This window comes from Papio anubis, chromosome 4 (genome assembly GCF_008728515.1).
Source record: "Papio anubis isolate 15944 chromosome 4, Panubis1.0, whole genome shotgun sequence".
NCBI classification, from domain to species: domain Eukaryota; kingdom Metazoa; phylum Chordata; class Mammalia; order Primates; family Cercopithecidae; genus Papio; species Papio anubis.
The window spans coordinates 141159108-141178478 of record NC_044979.1 but is presented as its reverse complement, the minus strand read 5'-3'; the positions used below and the strand labels follow the sequence as shown (position 1 = coordinate 141178478).

The 19371-nt window shown below is 51.6% G+C and overlaps 1 protein-coding gene across 5 annotated transcripts in view; it reads right to left on the bottom strand.

The window, feature by feature from the left end:
- TMEM130 (transmembrane protein 130) overlaps nucleotides 1-16243 on the bottom strand; it is a 28267-nt gene extending 12024 nt beyond the window's left edge. For 2 of the 5 annotated variants that reach the window (XM_009202604.2, XM_009202606.2), the window contains exons 1-3: nucleotides 11193-11603; nucleotides 3809-4114; nucleotides 968-1127 (exon numbers count right to left, since the gene is read on the bottom strand). In XM_009202604.2, the coding sequence (XP_009200868.2) occupies nucleotides 968-1127; nucleotides 3809-4114; nucleotides 11193-11304 (578 nt within the window). In that variant the 5' untranslated portion in view covers nucleotides 11305-11603. Of the gene's footprint in view, nucleotides 1-967; nucleotides 1128-3808; nucleotides 4115-10579; nucleotides 10977-11192; nucleotides 11604-16203 lie in introns of those variants that run through there. The other 3 variants (XM_009202605.2, XM_003895727.4, XM_021935672.2) reach the window with 2 other exon arrangements.
- Between the last annotated feature and the right edge of the window lie 3128 nt (nucleotides 16244-19371).

Sequence of the window (19371 nt, the reverse complement as noted above, 5' to 3'; positions counted from 1 at the left end):
TAGGAAGGCAGAGGTGGGAGGATCACTTGAGCCCAGGAGTTCAAGACCAGCCTGGGCAACATAGCAAGACCCTGTTCTCCTCCACAAAAAAGGGGAAAAAAGACAAAAAGTTAAAAGGGAGGAATAAAGAGAAATGAAGCTAGAGCACCCGGGTTCTACCTCGTATCTAGCAACGGCTGGCTGGGTACCCTTCAAAGTCAAATGGGAAAAAGTCCTATGCACCTTGACCTTCCTTAAATGGCTGTTTTGGGCACCAATGGCCTCCTTTATCAGGTGAAGACACCACAAAGGCAGGGCTAGTGACTGATTCACCGGTGTTCCCCAGGATCCCCAAGCGTGGCAGAAAGGAGGTGCTTGAAAGATGTTTGAAGGGAGACAGAGTGAGCAGGGAAAGGTGAAGAGCTTCAGGGGGGTCCAGTGGCTCACACCTGTAATCCCAGCACTTTGGGAGGCTGAGGTGGGAGGATCACTTGAGGTCAGAAGTTCAAGACCAGTTTGGCCGACATGGTGAAGCCCCATCTCTACTAAAATAATAATAATAATAATAATAATAAATAATAATAAATAATAAATAAATAAGCTGGGCATTGTGGCTCACACCTGTAATCCCAGCATGAGGCCAAGACAGGCAGATCACTTGAGGCCAGGAGTTCGAGACTAGCCTGGCCAACATGGTAAAACCCCATCTCTACTTAAAAAAAAAAAAATTAGCCAGGTGTGGTGGTGCAAGCCTGTATTTCCAGCTACTGGGGAGACTGAGGCAGGAGAATCACTTGAACCCAGGAGGCAGTGGTTGCAGTGAGCCAAGATGGCACTACTGCACTCCAGCCTAGATGACAGAGCAAGACTGCATCTCAAAAAAATAAATAAATAAATAAAAGTGGGGAGATTCAGAGTACCCTGCACAGTGCATGAGACGGTGAGCACCAGTGACAGCTGTAGGGCCTGCAGAGGGGTAGGGACCTACCCGTCCCCAAAGTCCCAGCTGTAGAGAAACACGGCGGTCTTGAGGAAGTTGCTCGGGTCGTGGAGAAGGAAGGAGACTTTCAGGACTGTCTTAGTGAGATAGGAGCTGGGCCAGGGCAAGGAGGTGTTCTGGGTGACAACGAGGTCCCCAACGAGGAACTCTGAGAGAGAGAGAGAGACACGGGAGGATGAGTCTTGGAGATTCAGGGATCAGAGAACCAGATAGAGACCTCGTGGGCAGCTGTCAAAGCCACCGCTTCCCTGGCCGGACCTTCTGGCTCTCAGAGCTAGGCAGGGAGAGGGGACCCCACCCTTCCCCAAAGACCCCTGAACACAGAGGCCTCCACACCCTCCCCCTGCTGCATGAACACTGCTGAACACCAGAGGACTTTGTCACATTCACTGTTTTCTCTCCTGTCCCCTCTCACCAGGACCCTGAACTTTCTGGCACAAAAGATGGCCAAGGTCAGAAGGAAATGCATGGGCAGGCACCGTGGCTCACGCCTGTAATCCCAGCACTTTGGGAGGTCAAGGCAGGTGGATCACAAGGTGGGGAATTCAAGACCAGCCTGGCCAAGATGGTGAAACCCCGTCACTACTAAAAATACAAAAATTAGCTGGGTGTGGTGGCACACACCTGTAGTCACAGCTACTTGGGAGGCTGAGGGAGGAGAATCGCTTGAACCCAGGAGGCGGAGCTTGCAGTGAGCCAAGATCGCGCCACTGCACTCCAGCCTGGGTGACAGAGCAAGACTCCGTCTCAGGAAAAAAAAAAAAGAAAAAAGAAGGAAATGCATAAGCTTTGAAAGGAACTTTTGGGAAATATTTCAGAATGTCAGGTGACCCTAGAAAAATTAGCAGTTCCAATGGCCGGGCACAGTGGCTCACGCCTGTAATCCCAGCACTTTGGGAGGTGGGCGGATCATGAGGTCAGGAGATCAAGACCATCCTAACACGGTGAAACCCCATCTCTACTAAAATACAAAAACAAAATTAGCCGGGCATGGTGGTGGGCGCCTGCAGTCCCAGCTACTTGAGAGGCTGAGGCAGGAGAATGGCGTGAACCTGGGAGGCAGAGCTTGCAGTGAGCCGAGATCACACCACTGCACTCCAGCTTGGGTGACAGAGCAAGACTCCGTCTCAAAAAAGGAAAAATTAGCAGTTCCACTGATCACAGCTCCACATGCTGGGACCACTGTCCTGTGTCTACTTCTCTAAAAAGAAAAAAAAACTGGTGAGGCACGGTGGCTCACACCTGTAATTCCAGCACTTTGGGAGACCGAGGTGAGCAGATCACTTGAGGCCAGGAGTTCGAGACCAGCCTGGCCAACATGGCAAAACCCTGTCTCTACTAAAAATACAAAAATTAGCTGGGCATGATGGCCAGCACCTGTAGTCCCAGCTACTCCGGAGGCCGAGGCATGAGAATTGTTTGAACGGGGAGGTGGAGGTTGCAGTGAGCCAAGATCACGCCACCACTCCAGCCTGGGCAACAGAGGGAGACTGTCTCAAAAATAATAATAATAATAATTAAAATTAGTAAAAGTGGAAAGGGAGGCATGTTCAATAGAGCTCATTTGGAAAATGTTCAAACATAAAATAAGAAGCTAACTACCATTCAACTCTACCACTGTTGCCATTTTGAAGTGTGACAAAGTATTTGCTCGTGTGTTTAATATACACATATATTAAATACAGATTATTGGGTTAGTTAGACAATTCTGTGCTTTGCTTTTTTAATATGTAATTTTACATGCATGTGTGTTTACCCATGGCATTACAAACTCATTGTAAGGGTCACTGTTAATAGTGGTATAAATGATTTCATTATATTTAGCCAGTATCCTCACGGTTGCTCACTTAGCTTGTTTATCTCTTCTTTTGCTATTATAAACGCTACTGCAATGAACATTTTCATGCATAGGGCATGACCCAAATGCAGGTTTATTTCCTGAAGATAAATTCATTATTAGACTGTAAAGTCCAAAGGGGCATCTTCTCTTGGAATGTGAGAGAGAGAGAGAGACAAAGAAACATAGAGACAAAGATAAAGAGACAGACAGAGACAAAGAGACAGAGACAGAAAGAGAGACAGAGAGAGACAAAGACAGAACAGAAAGAGAGAGACAGGGAAAACAGAGAGAGAGAAGAGACAGAGAGACAGAGGCAGAGATAGAGAGAGAGAACAGAGAGAAGGACAGAGAGAGACAGAGACAGACAGAAAAGAAAGGTGAGAAAGAGGGGAGAAAGAACCAGTGAATGACCGCAAGGCTACAATAATTTCTTTTTTTTTTTTTTTAAGACTCAGTCTCACTCTGTCCCCCAGGCTGGAGTGCAGTGGCACGTTCTTGGCTCACTGCAACCTCTGCCCCTCAGGTTCAAGCAATTCTGCTTCAGCCTCCTATATAGCTGGGATTATAGGTGCCCATCACCATGCCCCACTAATTTTTGTATTTTTAGTAGAGACGGGGTTTCGTCATGCTGGCCAGGATGGTCTCAAACTCCTGATCTCAGGCGATCCACCTGCCTCGACCTCCCGAAGTGCTGGGAGCCACTGCGCCCAGCCAAGACTACAATAATTTCTAACCATCAGTACCTATTGACCAGCTGCTCTCCACAGGATTGTATTAATGTATACCCCCAGCAGCAAGAGGCGTCCATTTTAGCACAATACCTACTGGGGGGAATCACTGCAATTTTCAGATCCTTTCTAACTCGGCTGACCCAGGGAAGGAAGGAACCCATGGGCCTAATCTGCATTGATCTGATTCCTAGCGAAGCTGGATGTTTTTCTCTGCACCAAGGGTTTGAAGGCAAACTAACAAACAGGAGCAACCCTCACCTGTGATGGGGAGAACCACGAAGCCCCTGGCCACGGGCTGGCACATCCAGCAGTCAGCGGCAGTGACCCAGACAGAGACCGGGAATTCCCCGGGCACGTGGCCGACCACATGGATGGTGGAGCTGAGACCCTTCTCCGTCTTGCCAGTGAGCACCAGCGGGGTGTGGATCCAGTAGAAGCGGTAGAGGTGGGCGTCGGCGGACAGGGCCAGGCTGCTGTTGTCCTTGGCCACCAGGCTGGCCGAGATGGTCACCTCCGCTCCCGTGGTGGCAGGGCTATCGGTGGTGAGATTGAGTTCATACAGGCCTAGGAGCCCAGAAACAAAGACTGTGTTTCAGGAGGGTATGTGGCAAGGAGCCCCACAGCCACCTCTGGGCTGGCATCAACTATTCTATTTCCCAGGTGGAGAAACTGAGGCTCAGGCAGCTCAAGTGACTTGCCCAAGGGTCACTCAGCCAATTCAACATCAAACTGAGGTTCAAACCTGGGTCCCACTGACTCCAGATAACAGTCTTTTCAATGTTATTTCCCCTTCATTCCTTCCCTCCTTCCTTCCTTCCCTCCCTCCCTCCTCTCTCCCTCCCTCCCTCCCTCCTTCATCCCTCCCTCCCTCTCTCCCTTTCTTTTCTTCCTTCCTTCCTCTCTGTTTTTCTTTCTTTCCTTTCTTTCCTTCCTCCCTTCCTTCCTTCCCTCCCTCCCTCCTCTCATTCCCTTCCTTTCCTTCCTCCCTCCCTGTCTCCCTCCTTTCTTTTCTTCCTTCTTTCCTTTCTTTCTGTTTTTCTTTCTTTCCTTCCTTCCCTCTCTCTCTCTCTCTTTCTTTCCTTCTTTCTTTTTTCTTCCTTCCTTCCTTTTCTTTCTTTCTTTTCTTCCTTTCTTCCTCCTCTCTCTCTCTCTTTTCCTTCCTTTCTCTGGATCTCACTCTGTCACCCAGCCTGGAATACAATCATCACAGTTCACTGCAGCCTCCACCTTCCAGAATCAAGTGATCCTCCTGCCTCAGCCTCCCAAATAGCTGAAACCGCAGGCACACACCACCACACCCGGCTAATTTTTTATTTTATTTTTTGTAGAGATGGGGGTCTATGTTGCCCAGGTTGCCCAAATTATATTTTCTTTTCATGCCAGCCAGGCAGGGCCTTGGTTAGTGGCTACTCTTCTGGGCAGGCCACACAGAGAGCATTTCTACCGTTCCCCAGAATCCTTGTGGTTTTGTTTTGAGACAAGGTCTCCCTCTGTCATCCAGGCTGGGGTGCAGTGGCATGATCATAGCTCACTGCAGCCTCAAACTCCTGGGCTCAAGTGATCCTCCCACCTCAGCCTCCCGAGTAGCTGGGACTTGTAGGTCCAAGTCACCACGCCTGGCTGATTTTTTCTTTTTTTTCTTTTTTCTTTTTTTTTTTTGTAGAGACGGGATCTCACTATGTTGCCCAGGCTGGTCTCGAACTCCTGGCTTCAACCACTCCTTCTGCCTTGGCCTCCCAAAGTGCTGGGATTACAGGCATGAGCCAGCAAGCTCAACCACATTGCCCAAGATCTACTGGACAGTGCTGGTCTTATGCCTCTGGATTCCTCCTCTCCTCACTCCTCCCTCTCTGTCAGGGTTAAAGGATCCAGCTGTCGGCCAGGCACCATGGCTCACACCTATAATCCCAGCACTTTGGGAGGCTGAGGTAAGGTGATTACTTGAACTCAGGAGTTCAAGACCAGCCTGGCCAACATGGTGAAACCCTGTCTCCACTAAAAATACAAAAAATTAGCGGGGCGTGGTGGTGCATGACTGTAATCCCATCTACTCAGGAGGCTGAGGCAAGGGAATCGCTGGAACCCAGAGGCAGAGATTGCAATGAGCCAAGATCGAGCCACTGCACTCCAGCCTGGGCGACAGAGTGAGACTCCGTCTCAAAAACAAAAGAAAACAAACGATAAAAACACTTCCCTGTACCTCTCACCCCCTCAGCTCTCTCCCAACAGCCTGAGTCCACTGTTGTCACAACTCCACGTGGGAACGAAGGTTTCTTTACCTCTCCTACTACGCTTCAAAATCCTTTAGAGCAGGGGTCATCGCCATCGTCCCTGTGACCAGCACAACGCTTGGCACATAGCAGGTGTTTGGTACTGCTGTTGCCAAGAGGCACCTGGAGAGCAGGTGCAGCAGAGGGACCAGCCCACCTGGCCCGGCCCTGGGAGACTGTTCACCCGGGCAGCACTGACTGAGTCCCTTCCGTGGACCCCATCCCTACTGTGTTGGGAGGACCCAGAAATGCAGAACATGCCCCTCCCCCAAGGGACCTCACAGGAGACCTGCTGGGCTTTCAACAGGAAAGGCTGGCCAGGCACAGTGGCTCACACCTGTAATTCCAGCACTTTGGAAGGCCGAGGTGGGTGGATCACCTGAGGTGGGGAGTTGGTGACCAGCCTGACCAACATGGAGAAACCCCTGTTTCTGCTAAAAATACAAAATTAGCCAGGCGTGGTGGCATGCGCCTGTAATCCCAGCTACTCGGGAGACTGAGGGAGGAGAATCGCTTGAACCGAGAAGGCAGAGGTTGCAGTGAGTGAAGATCGTGCCACTGCACTCCAGCCTGGGTGACAAGAGTGAAACTCTGTCTCAAAAAATTTTTTTTAAAAAGGCCAATTATTTTACCTTGTGGTTTTCAACTATTTCAACTATTTTACCTTGTTGTTTTTCTTTCACAAATTTTCATTAGAACCCTTACCCTCTCTCTGCCACGCTATTATGAAGGGGGAGGGGGATGAAAACTGTTGGATAATATTCAACCCCCTTAGCTGCCCACATCCCACCTGTCCCTCGACAAGTCTCCAATCTGGGTCCTTTTACAGTTCCCAAAATGTGACCGAAAGGTGGGTGCTGGCCTTCTGGCAACGGGGATGTGGGGAAAGTAGATGCACGACCGGGTGGGCACAAGGTCCCCCCGCAAGTCTCCTCAGGAACCTGTCAGCTCCGGGTCCATTTTAGGAAATCACTTCCAGAAGAAATAGCACTCTGGTCTCCCGGGCTCTAAAATTGCATCTCGGTCAGGCACGGTGGCTCATGCCTATAATCCCAGCACTTTGGAAGGCCGAGGTGGGCAGATCACCTGAGGTCAGGAGTTCGAGACCAGCCTGGCCAACATGGTGAAACCCCGTCTCTACTAAAAATACAAAATTAGCCAGGCGTGGTGGCGGGCGCCTATAATCCCAGCTACTTGGGAGGCTGAGGCGGGAGAATCACTTGAACCCAGGAGATGGCAGTTGCTATGAGCCGAGATTGTGCCACCACACTCTAGCCTGGCCAAAAAGAGCGAAACTTCATCTCAAATAAATAAATAATAAATCAAATAAAATCACATCTCCCCAAAGCCAGTATCAACAGGGTGGAAAACCCCTCTAGATGAGGTGGCATTTTAAAGTAAAAAGGCTTCCTATCCTGTGCTCCCTGGGGGCTGGGGGTTGTGGCTCGATGACTGATCCTGATACATCCCCACCTCCCTGCCTCGTCCTCCCCTCCCTTAGCAGGTGCATGGTCCCCAGAGATCTGACGGATGCGCGGGCCACCCTCGCACAGTTTCCAGGGCAGGGCTAGCCCGGGAAGTAGAAGCAGGAATCGAGGGTGCAAGGGGCGCCCCCTCCAGTGCTCAGGCAACTCTGAGATTATTTTTTTCAGCTGCATCTCATTCATTTCGAAGCAACATCACCTGTCCCCATGGGGGACTCCGGCTCCAGCTTTCCTCAGGACCACATCACGCCTTCACTGCTTTGGCCCACATTACACATTTCCCTTTCTTTCAGGGCAATTTCTTAAATTATAAAGGCATTTGAGGCCGGGCCTAGCCAGCTCACACCTGTAATCCCAGCTCTTTGAGGCCAGAGGGTCACTTGAGCCCAGGAGTTTGAGATCAGCCTGAGCAACACAGTGATACCCAGTCTCTACAAAAAATAATTTAAAAAATTAGCCGGGCATGGTAGCGTGCACCTGTTGCCCCAGCTACTTGGAAGGCTGAGGCAGGAGGATCTCTTGAGCCCAGGAGTTTCAGGTTGCAGTGAGCTATGATGGCACCCCCTGCACTTCAGCCTGGGCAACGAAGTGAGAGACCCTGTCTAAAAAAAATAAATAAATAAAAATCAAGTCATTTAAGTCAAGATGCTGAGAGCTGGTCACTTCTGAGAGAATGCTGGCATTGAAAAGGGGACCTGCAGTGTCTTAACCCCAAAGAGGGAATTCCAGGTGCTGTTGTGGGAGCTTTTTCACGCAAATACAGTGTGTATATCACATTGAGGGACTTGAAGCCCGTGTGGGCTACTGCTGCTGCCTGAGACCACCCAACCAGTCTGTACCACCCTGGTTAGGCTCTGCTCTCCCTCCCCTTTGACTGGGAGGCAGCATTTGACCAGGCTGTGGACAGAGAGGTGCATGGATGAGAGACCACCTCCTCCCTTATCCCCCTAACTCCTGGCACCCTCCTCTCCTTCCCATCCCCTACCCACCACCCCAGCCCAGGAGCGTGGGCCTGAGCGAGGCTGGCAGGTGGCAGGGACATTCGGCTGCATGCTAATGGCCAAACAGCATCTGCAGTGAGACAGGCGCATGTCATCACGCAGATCGGTTGCCAGGGGAATGGATCAGGAGGGCAGCCGGCTGGGACTGGGAGGGGGGATTGGGGGGGCAGGGAGGGGCTGTGTCTGCTGCAGACGTTGCTGCAGACACTGGCCCAGCTCATGGGAGCCCGCCACCCCGCTCCACCACCACCTGCCGGCTCCAAGGACACTTTTTTCTCAGTCTATTTTTTCAAAATCAGTTTTGTCACAGCCCCTGGGTGATGCTACCCCTGTTCCTCAGGGGTCTCAGGGATTGCCAGGACATCCAGGGTGGAAATGGACCAGGAAGCCTTTGCCAAATGTGGCCGAAGGAACCAATCACAGGGCCTGCTGCTCTACCCATCAAATTCATCTTTCCAGGCCGGCGCGGTGGCTCATGCCTGTCATCCCAGCATTTTGGGAGGCTGAGGCGGGTGGATCACCTGAGGTCAGAGGTTTGAGACCAGCCTGGCCAACATGGCGAAACCCCACCTCTACTAAAAATACAAAAATTAGACAGGTGTGGTGGCAGGCGCCCGTAATCCCAGCTACTTGGGAGGGTGAGGCAGGAGAATTGCTCGAACCCAGAAGGTGGAGGTTGCAGTGAGCCAAGATTGTGCCACAGCACTCCAGCCTGGGTGACAGAGCAAGACTCCATCTCAAACAAACAAAAAATTCATCTTTCCATGTTTGGGAGTCCAGGTGACATGACCTTGGGGTATGGAGCAGCCAAGGCAGAGGTTTAGGGGACTCCACGGGCCCCCCAAGTCACCCAGAGCTGAAGAGGTAAAGCAAAAAGAGATGGGGCAACCACCCCGAAGCTTGGCTCATGGAAGAAACACCTACCTTTTCCAACAACACAGCATGTGTGGCCCTGAACATTCTAGAAAATGGCTACCTCAGTCCTTTCACACAGAATATGCAGACTACCCAAAACACTCTAAAGTCTGGGTAACACAAGCCGGAATTAATTAATAGTCCAGTACATGGACTTCTGATTTACAAATCCCTGATTCATGCAGACTCCAGAAAGGGGAAGGGTAGAAAAGTCTACCCCACAGGTGAGGGAGAAGATATATTTCCCAACTCCACTCCCAGCCACTGTGATTTTGACCACATCGAGGGTGCAATTGGCTAGAATGGGAATCACACATGATTTCCAAATAATTCACTTTTGTTATTTTCTTTTGTTCTTTTTCTTTTGCAATTGAGGACACATTGAAAATCTCTGGACACAAATAAACCTGATGGACAAGAGATCCCTTTTCTGTATTTCCAGGAGGAAATAGGTGATCTTGTCCAAACGCAATGCCCATAAAATTCATCTAATTCATCCCTGAGTTGCAGGTTTTCTTTTACCTCGTGGTTTTTCTTTCACAAATTTTCATTAGATCCCTTGCTCTCTCTCTCTACTACTCTTTTATGAGGGGGGAGGGGGATGAAAAGCGTTGGATGGTATTCAACCCCCTTAGCTGCCCACGTCCCACCTGTCCCTCGACAAGTCTTCAATCTGGGTCCTTTGATGGTTCCTAAAATGTAGCAGAGAGGTGGGTGCTGGCCTTCTGGCGGTGAGGAAGTGGGGGCAGTAGACACACGACCCTGCCCCCCCATACACACCCCGCCCACACACACACCCCAGCAACCTGTCAGCTCCGGGTCCATTTTGGATATCACCACCAGAGACGAAATGGCAGCCTGGCCTCCTGGGCTCCAAAATCGCATCTCCCCAAAGCCAGCACTAACGGGGTGAAAAACCCCTCCAGATGAGGCGACATTTTAAGGCAAAAACATTGCCCATCCTGTGCTCCCTGGAGGCCTGGGGGATTGTGGTGCCATGATGGACCCTGGCGCATCCCCACCTCCCTGCCTCATCCTCCCCTCCCTTAGGGGGTGCATGGTCCCCAGACATCGACGGATGCGCCGGCCACCCCCGCGCGGTTTCCAGGGCAGGGCCAGCCTGCCGGGGGGGGGGGGGGGGTGGAAGCAGGAATCCAGGGGGTGCGGGGAGCCCCCTGCAGTGCCCAGACGACTTTGGGAGAAAAGGGTGAAAGGAGAGGGGAGAGGGCGCTGCAGCGGCCTCAGCAGAGGAGGGAGATGCGCTCAGGGCGCACGGTGCCACCTCCGCAATCCCGGATCCCGGGCCCACCCGCCCGCGGAGACGGTTCCAGGCCCCGGGCGGGCTGCCCAGCGCCTTACCTGCGGCCACCCCTGCCGGGGCCCAGGGCAGGAGGCAGGAGAGCCATAGGATGCGGCCGAGGCGCGACCACACTGCCCGGGCCATGGCGGGGCCCGGACCGGGAGAAACGTGGGGCGGACGCGGAGGGAATGCAGCTCGAGCTGGAGAACGGCGGCGGCCGCTCCTCGTGGCGCGCAGCGCGGGCGGTGCGGGGAGGTGCGGGCGCCGTGCTCGCTCGTCCTCGCCGGGGGACGCTCTGTCGCTGCGCGCTGCCGCCGCCCACAGCCCGCTGCGCGACCCCGGCCCACGTCAGCCTCGCCGCGCGCCCTCCTCCTCCTCCTGCAGCCCCTTGCTCCCGCGTCCCTCTCCACCGCCGCGTCCTCCCTCCCCGCGTCTCTCCCCACGGCCGCGCCCCCTGCCCTCCAGGAGTCCACGATCGCCCCTCCCAGTTTGCCTCCCCTCTAGGGGTTCCTGAGCTCCCTTCCTGCGCCCTGGCTCCTCCCTGCACCGCCACCCTCCAACCCAAATCCACCCCCGGCTGCATCCTTCCCCTCCACTACCCGAGTCCACACCCCCTGCACCTGCATTTTTCCCTTCCCCCGAGCCCCTCCATGTCCGATACCGCCCACTGACTCAGCGTCCCCAGGGGTGTGAGCTGCGCTGCAAGTCGCCTGCAGGTCCCTTGGGGCTCTCCTCCAGGTGCCTTCTCTCTGCATGTTCGTGGCTCCGAGATGCTGCTCCTCATTCAAGAACTGTTGAGTGCTAAGGTGTGCCAGGCGCTGGGCGAAAGGCCTGGAAAGGGTGAAAGACCTCGAAATTCCCCTTGGTGTTGCTGCTGCTGCTTCTTTTCTTTTCTTTTTCTTTTTCTTTTTTTTCTTTTCTTTTTTTTTTTTTAAATCTTGAGACAGTCTTGCTCTGTCCCAGGGTGGCGCTATCTCGGCTCACTGTAACTTCCGCCTCCCGGGTTCAAGCGATTTTCATGTCTCAGCCTCCTGAGTAAGCTGGGATTACAGGTGCCCGCCACCAGGCCTGGCTAATTTTTGTGTTTTTAGTAGAGACGGGGTTTCACCATGTTGGCCAGGTTGGTCTCCAACTCCTGGCCTCAAGCGATCGTCTCGCCTCAGCCTCCCAAAATGCTGGAATTACAGGTGTAAGCCACTGTGCCCAGTCTCTTGCTCCTTCTTGAAAGAGGGGCCTGAGTGCCTGGCCCCTGCGCTGGGCTTGATGTCATCCCCTGTTTACCCTCTCACAGCTGCTGTGAGATGGGGCTCCTGCTCATATCTGGGCCCAGGGCCACTTCTTTGTCACTGAGGGCCTTGTGGGAGTCAGGCAACTGTGGTGAGGGGTGACCGGCCTACACGGTTACTGCCATTTGCCTTAGAGAAGCAGGGCTGGGCTCTGCTAGAAGCTGAAGGGGCCTGGCTGGCCTTAAAGGCTGGAAGCCCGGTGGGTTCTGGTTCCAGCTATGCTTCTGCTTTGCTACAAACCTGGGCGAGGGATCCTCCCACACAGTGAGGGCCTTTGACCTCCTCTCTGGCTTGTGGGGCACTGATGGACCATCACTGCACCACCCGGTGCACTGACATCAAGGCATCTAAGGCAGGGGTCTCCAAGCCCCTGGTCGCCAGTACCAGTCCATGGCCTGTTAGGAACTGGCTGCACAGCAGGAGGTGAGCAGGGCCTGTGAGCCACACTGAGCTCCACCTCCTGGCAGATCAGCAGGGCATTAGATTCTCAAAGGAGTGCAAACCCTACTGTGAAATGCTCAAGTGAGGGATCAAGGTTGTGTGCTCCTTATGATAATCTAATACCTGATGATCTGTCACTGTCTCCCATCATCTCCAGACGGGACCGTCTAGTTGCAGGAAAACAAGCTCAGGCTCCTACTGATTTTACATGACGGTGAGTATGTAATCATAATAGAAATAAAGTATACAATAAAAGTAATGCACTTGAATCGCCCCGAAATCATCCCTCCAACCCCTCATTCATGGAAACATTGTCTTTGGTGCCAAAAAGGTTGGGGACTACTTGTCTAAAGGGCCCCTGGCTCTGGGATAGCTGTGAGTTTCCCTAAGAATGGGCCCCACCAGCCCCACTGCCATGTTCAGGGAATGGAGGGAGAATAGATTTGAGTGAAAAGTTAAAAGGGCTAGACAGGGCCGGGCACGGTGACTCACACCTATAATCCCAGCACTTTGGGAGGCCGAGGCGGGTGGATCATGAGGTCAGGAGTTGAGACCAGCCTGACCAAGATGGTGAAACCCCATCTCTACTAAAAATACAAAAATTAGCCAGACACGGTGGCAGGCACCTGTAATCCCAGCTACTTGGAAGGCTGAGGCTGAGAATCGCTGAACTGGGAGGTGGAGTTTCAGAAATAAGATTGTGCCACTGCACTCCAGTTTGATGACAGAGCAAGATTCCATCTCAAAAAAAAAAAAAAAAAGGCAGGAAATGGTGTGGTGGCTCATGCTCAATCCCAGCACTTTGAGTTAAGGTGGCAGATCACCAGGTCAGGAGATCGAGACCATCCTGGCTAACACGGTGAAACCCCCCGCCCCTACTAAAAACAAAAACTAAAAAAATTAGCCGGGTGTGGTGGCGGGCGCCTGTAGTCCCAGCTACTCGGGAGGCTGAGGGAGGAGAATGGCGTGAACACGGGAGGCGGAGCTTGCAGTGAGCCGAGATTGCACCACTGCACTCCAGCCTGGGTGACAGAACGAGACTCCTTCTCAAAAAAAAAAAAAAAAAAAAAAAAAGTGCTAGACAGATGTCACCCCCTAGTGGCATCAACTGCCACGGTGGTGATAAATACCAGACCTAGGAACAAGGAGAATTTGGGTTCTCCCTGAGAGTTACAGGACCCTGGAGAAGTCACTTTCCTCTCTGCTAATTTTTTAAAAATTATTTTTTACAGAGATGGGATCTTGCTAGGTTGCTCAGACTGGTCTCAAACTCATGAGCTCAAGCGATCCTCCTGCTTCAGCCTCTGGAGTAGCTGGGACAACAGGCATGAGCCACCATGTCAGGCCCCCTTTTTCTTTAAAATGGGCATCATCATAGTCCCAACACAATGAGACTATTGTAAAGATAAAAGGAATTAACATGTAGAACAGAGCTTAGGACATAGTAAAGGGTTCAATCAGTGTTAGGTGTCAAATAGCAATTGCTGAAGGACTTCGGAGACATTGGCTTGTTCAGCAGGAGTTTGAAGCGCTTGAGAAGAAAATAGTCAGGGTTGCAAAGTTGCAAATCTTTAAGACTGTTTAACAAAATTGGAAGGTCAGGTTGCTCCTGCGTTTTAAAATGTACCAAATAGAGTAAGATGTATTGTTTCTAAAATGTGTAACTTTATTTCACTGAGTAAGAATTTTACAGCAGCCACAGTGTTATCTGTGTTATGGAAGCCACCTTCAAGGCCACCCTGAAATTGATGCTGATGCCACCCTTTGGCTACTTCCTGTTTTTCACTCAGGATTTTCTTTTCTTTTTTTCTTTTTCTTTTTTTTTTTTTTAGACGGAGTCTTGCTCTGTCACCCAGGCTAGAGCGCAGTGGTGCGATCTTGGCTCTCTGCAACCCCTGGCTCCTAGGTTCAAGCAATTCTTCTGCCTCAGACTCCCAAGTAGCCGGGATTACACACGCCCGCCATCATGCCTAATTTTTTTATTTTTTTTTTATTTTTTTTTTAGTAGAGATAGGGTTTTGCCATGTTGGCCAAGCTGGTCTCGAACTCCAGACCTCAGGTGATCCACCCACTGCTGCCTCTCAAAGTGCTGGGATTGCAGGCACGAGCCACCACGCCCAGCCAGGATTTTCCATAGGCATTACCCTTACCCCATCACCACCACCACCCTCACAGTACCCATCTCTGCTCCATCCCATAACAAGCTGGGAAGCTTCACTCTTCCAGGGAGTATCCGATAAGGGAGGGGCAGAAAATCCTCTCAGAAGGCTAGGTTTCCTTTTGATTTTTTTCTTTTTCTTTTATTTTTTGAGATGGAGTCTAGCTCTGTTGCCCAGGCTGGAGTGCAGTGGCATGATCTTGGCTCACTGCAACCTCCACCTCCTGAATTCAAGCGATGCTCCTGCCTCAGCCTCCTGAGTAGCTGGGATTACAGGCGCACACCACCATGCCCAGCTAATTTTTGTATTTTTTAGTAGAGATGGGGTTTCACCACGTTGGCCAGGCTGGTCTCAAACTCCTGGCCTCAAGTGATCCACCCGCCTCTGCCTCCCAAAGTGCTGGGATTACAGGTGCGAGCCACCGTGCCCAGTCCAGAAAGCTAGCTTTTCTTTTCTTTTTTCTTTCATTTTCTTTCAGAGAGGGGTCTCTTTACGTTGCCCAGGTTAGTCTCAGACTCCTGACCACAAGTGATCCTCCCACTTTGGCCTCCAGAGTAGCAAGGATTACAGGTGTACACCACTGAGTGCAACTTGGCTTTCCAAAATTAGTGTTGTTGGCTAGAAACAGAATTGGAGCCATGTATGTAATTTTAAATTTTCGAGTAGTCACAGTTCAAAAAAGAAATAAGTGAAATCAATTTTACTGCTGTTATAAAACTCCACATATTCAAAATATCATTTCAACGTATAATCAATGTAAAAATGATCAATAAACTGGGAGCAGTGGCTCACATCAATAATCTCAACACTGTGGGAGGCCGAGGGGGGGATCTCTTGAGGCCAGGAGTTCGAGACCAGCCTGGCCAACATGGCGAAACCCCATCTCTACTGAAAATATAAAACCTAGCCAGGCGTGGTGGCAGGTGCTGTAATCCCAGCTACTCTGGAGGCTGAGGCACGGGAATCTCTTCAACTGAGGGGCAGAGGTTGCAGTGAGCCAAGATCGTGCCCCTGCACTCTAGCCTTTTTTTTTGTTTTTTTTTGTAAGGGTTCACCATCTCATGTGCATTTTACACTGCGATTTCATCTCCATTCAGATGGGCCACACTGCACATGGGGCTAGCGGTTACTGAAGTGGGAAAGCACAGCACTCAGTTGTCTGGGTATAAATGGTACAAATAAGTCTGATCATCCCAAGAGTCTTCTTGGTCATCCTCCTTTTTTTTTTTTTTTTTTGAGACAGGTTCTCTCCCTATTGCGCAGTCTGGAGTGCAGTGGCACAATTGTGACTTGTAGGTCACTGCACCCTCTAACTCTTGGGATCAAGTGATCCTCCCACCTCAGCCTCCCAAGTAGCTGGGATTACAGGCATGCACCACCATGCCCAGCTAATTCTTTAGATTTTTGGTAGAGATGGGGTCTCACTATGTTGCCCAGGCCGGTCTTGAGCTCCTAGTCTCAAGTGATCCTCCTGCCTCAGCCTCCCAAAGTACTGGGATTACAGGCATGAGCCACTGTGCCCGGCCTCAAGAGTCATTTTTCCCCCCCACAAATTCTCCCAGCCTAGCCTATAGGGGCCACAAGTACCTCTTACCAGGGTGACTTTGACCCTCCTCCAAGCATCCTCGCCTATGCCATATGTCTTCATCCCTGCTACTTAGCATGTAGTTGGGTGCAAAGTAGATGCTTGTGGATTGGCTGAAAGAATAAGATGAGGCCTCCCTTTGATAACTCCCCCAAAGCCTCGAACATGACTCAGTGTTGGAAGCCGTTTCTCCGTGCCTCCTCCGTACTGACCTTGGACTGCTTTTGCAGACACCATCTCATATGGTCACAGCAGCACAGAGGGGACATTCTCTCCCCTGGCGAGGTGAGCACTGCTCAGAACAGACACTGAGGGCAGCCTTAACAGGGGATGCCTGGAGCCAAACATCTAGAACGGCAGCCACGGGTAAGGGTCTGGGACCTGGGGACAGATCAGATGTTGTGAACAGTCAGACCTCATTCATCTGGCTCTGGGAGGAGGTGGTGGGGGAGGGATGGTGGCCTGTTTTGGTTCATTGAATTTTTCTGGGTAATGGAAAGTTTACACTTCTTTGATGTCAATTCTTGTTGATGAAAGTTAGTGTGGCCGGGCGCGGTGGCTCACGCCTGTAATCCCTGCACTTTGGGAGGCCGAGGCGGGCGGATCACGAGGTCAGGAGATCAAGACCATCCTGGCTAACACGGTGAAACCCCGTCTCTACTAAAATACAAAAAATTAGCCGGGCGCGGTGGCGGGCGCCTGTAGTCCCAGCTACTCGGGAGGCTGAGGCAGGAGAATGGCGCGAACCCGGGAGACGGAGCTTGCAGTGAGCCGAGATGGTGCCACTGCACTCCAGCCTGGGCGACAGAGTGAAGACTCCGCCTCAAAAAAAAAAAAAAAAAAAAAAAAAAAAGAAAGTTAGTGTTAGTTGGTCTGTTGGCCCTAGCAAGGTGGTATGATCGAATCTTCTTTGGTCATTCGAGGGCAGTAGCCCTGGGGTCCATATCCCTACCACACATCCTCATTGTCCTGCATTGGAAATTAACTATGGGAGGTCAGGGGGTGCCGGGCAGGTAACGATGACTTGGAATCAGCTCCTGGGAGATGCATTTGGGGCTAAATCCTGGAGTAGCTTGGAGGGGTCAAAATGAGTTCAGGGATATCCTTTTTTTTTTTTTTTTTTTTGAGAAGGAGTCCTGCTCCGTCGCCGAGGCTGGAGTGCAGTGGTGCCATCTTGGCTCACTGCAACCTCTGTCTCCTGGGTTCAAGCATTCTCCTGCCTCAGCCTACCAAATAGCTGGGATTACAGGCACTCACCACCACGCCTGGCTAATTTTTGTATTTTTAGGATAGATGGCGTTTCACCTTGTTGGCCAGGCTGGTCTCAAACTCCTGGCCTCAAGTGATCCACCCGCCTCAGCCTCCCAAAGTGCTGGAATTACAGGTGTGAGCCACCACGCCCAGCCTATTCCTTCGTTTTATAGAGACAGGGCCTCTCTCTGTTGCCTAATTTGGAGTGCAGTGGCGTGATCATAGCTCACTGCAGACTTCAACTCCTGGGCTTAAGCCATCCTCCTGCCTTAGCTTCCCGAGTAGCTGGGACTTTGGGTGCATACCACTATGCCCTGCTAATTTTTAAAATATTTTTTAGAGATGGGGTCTCGCTATGTTGCCCAAGTGGGTCTCGAATTCCTGGCCTGAAGCAATCCTCCCACCTCAGCCTCCTGAATAGCTGGGATTCCGAAAAAATCTCCAAAAATCCTGAAGGATTTTAAGCAGAGGAGTGAATGTGATCTAATTTACCTGATTGGGAGGAAGTTGACACCGTCCCTCACCTCTAATTCAGGAGACAGATGAGAAAACAGGCAAAAATCATGAAAGTGTGATGACTACTTTGATAGAAGCTTAGGCCACCTGAAAGCGCAAGGATTTTGCCAATGTTAGGGCCAGGCTTAACTGTAGGTCTTTATCATATGCAATTGAGCCAAAACTTATTTTTAAAAAGTGTCTACAGCTGTTTTCCTAACTCTCCTCAAAAAACAATATTAAACAATTGTTTAGCACACTAATTTCAGCCCTCAAATATTTCAGTCTTCAACTTCGGACCTCCTACTTATTATTTTTTTATTTTTATTTTCTGAGACAAAGTCTCGCTCCCACCTCAGCCTCCCCAGTAGCTGGGACCACAAGTGCCTGCCACTAAGCCCGACTAATTTTTGTATTTTTTTGCAAAGACAAGGTCTGGCTGTTGGCCAGGCTGGTCATGAACTTCTGAACTCAAAGTCCTCCCACGTTGGCCTTCTGAAATGCTGGGATTACAGGCATGAGCCACCACAGCCGGCCTGGACCTCCCACTTTTTGGGGGGCAGTGGAGGTAAGACAATAGCAGATTTTGCTTGCAAACAAGCAACTTCTTCCGTGATGGAAGGGCTATTCTGAGCCATTTTGTTTCTCCTGGGGCAGAATTAACTGGTGCTAAAAACATCCATTCACAATCCCAACATTTCAGCTGTGGCCTTGTCCTCGCGTGGCAACATTAAACAAGTAAGGAGCTTATTTCACAAAAGAGCACCTCCCCTCCAGGGTACCCACGGGCATCGCGGCATTTATTTATTGTAGGGTGTGCAATGTATCTGTCTGGGAAGGGAACATAATGATCTTGGTGGGTTAGTGGTAAATGGGGTGAGGGTGGGGGGTAGGTGAACGAAGGTGTAGGAGGTGGAACCAGGGCCTGGAGGTGGCCAAGTTCACGTCATGCTTCCACACTCTGTCCCTGTAACATGGTAACCATGGTGCCTGACCGTACCTTAACCTTCGAGACACCTTTTGGTCTGGCCCATGCCACCTCCCCTGGCTCCATCCCCACTCTATCCTTTCATTGCTCTGGCCTGGCTTAGGCCTCTCTCCATCCAGTTTTGATGGAGGTAGATCTGCCTGCCAGGTGGATCCAGCCTCGGAGGTAAAGCAGCTGCAGAACCAATGGGGCCTTTCTGCACCTGGGCGGCCACTTCCAGGAAGCCCACCTGGACTTTCTTTCACTAACAGGGTCTCGGTCCATCTCCAGCCTTCACTTTCCCAAAGACCCTCTTGGCTTCCTCTCCCTTCTGCGGGCCGAGAAGAACCCCAGGAGGGCAGCGGGGGGCCGGGAGCGAGGAGTGGAGGTGGCAAATCCTACCCTGCCTGCCACCTTCAGTCCAGTGGTGGACAATACCTGGGCCCCATCGCTGCCAACTGGGGAAGCCCCCCACCCCCAGGATCCCCGAGCATTCCCCGCGGCCTGGCTCTTGGGAGGAGACTTAGGGAAAAAGGAGCCCCTAGAACCCGGGCGCCGGCCCGGCCCCGTCACGGCTGGCTGGGGTTTAAAGGGCTGGGGCCCACCCGGACGGCGGACGCCCCTCCCCGTGCCCGCGCCCGCCCAGGCCGCACCCACTTGGGGGCGG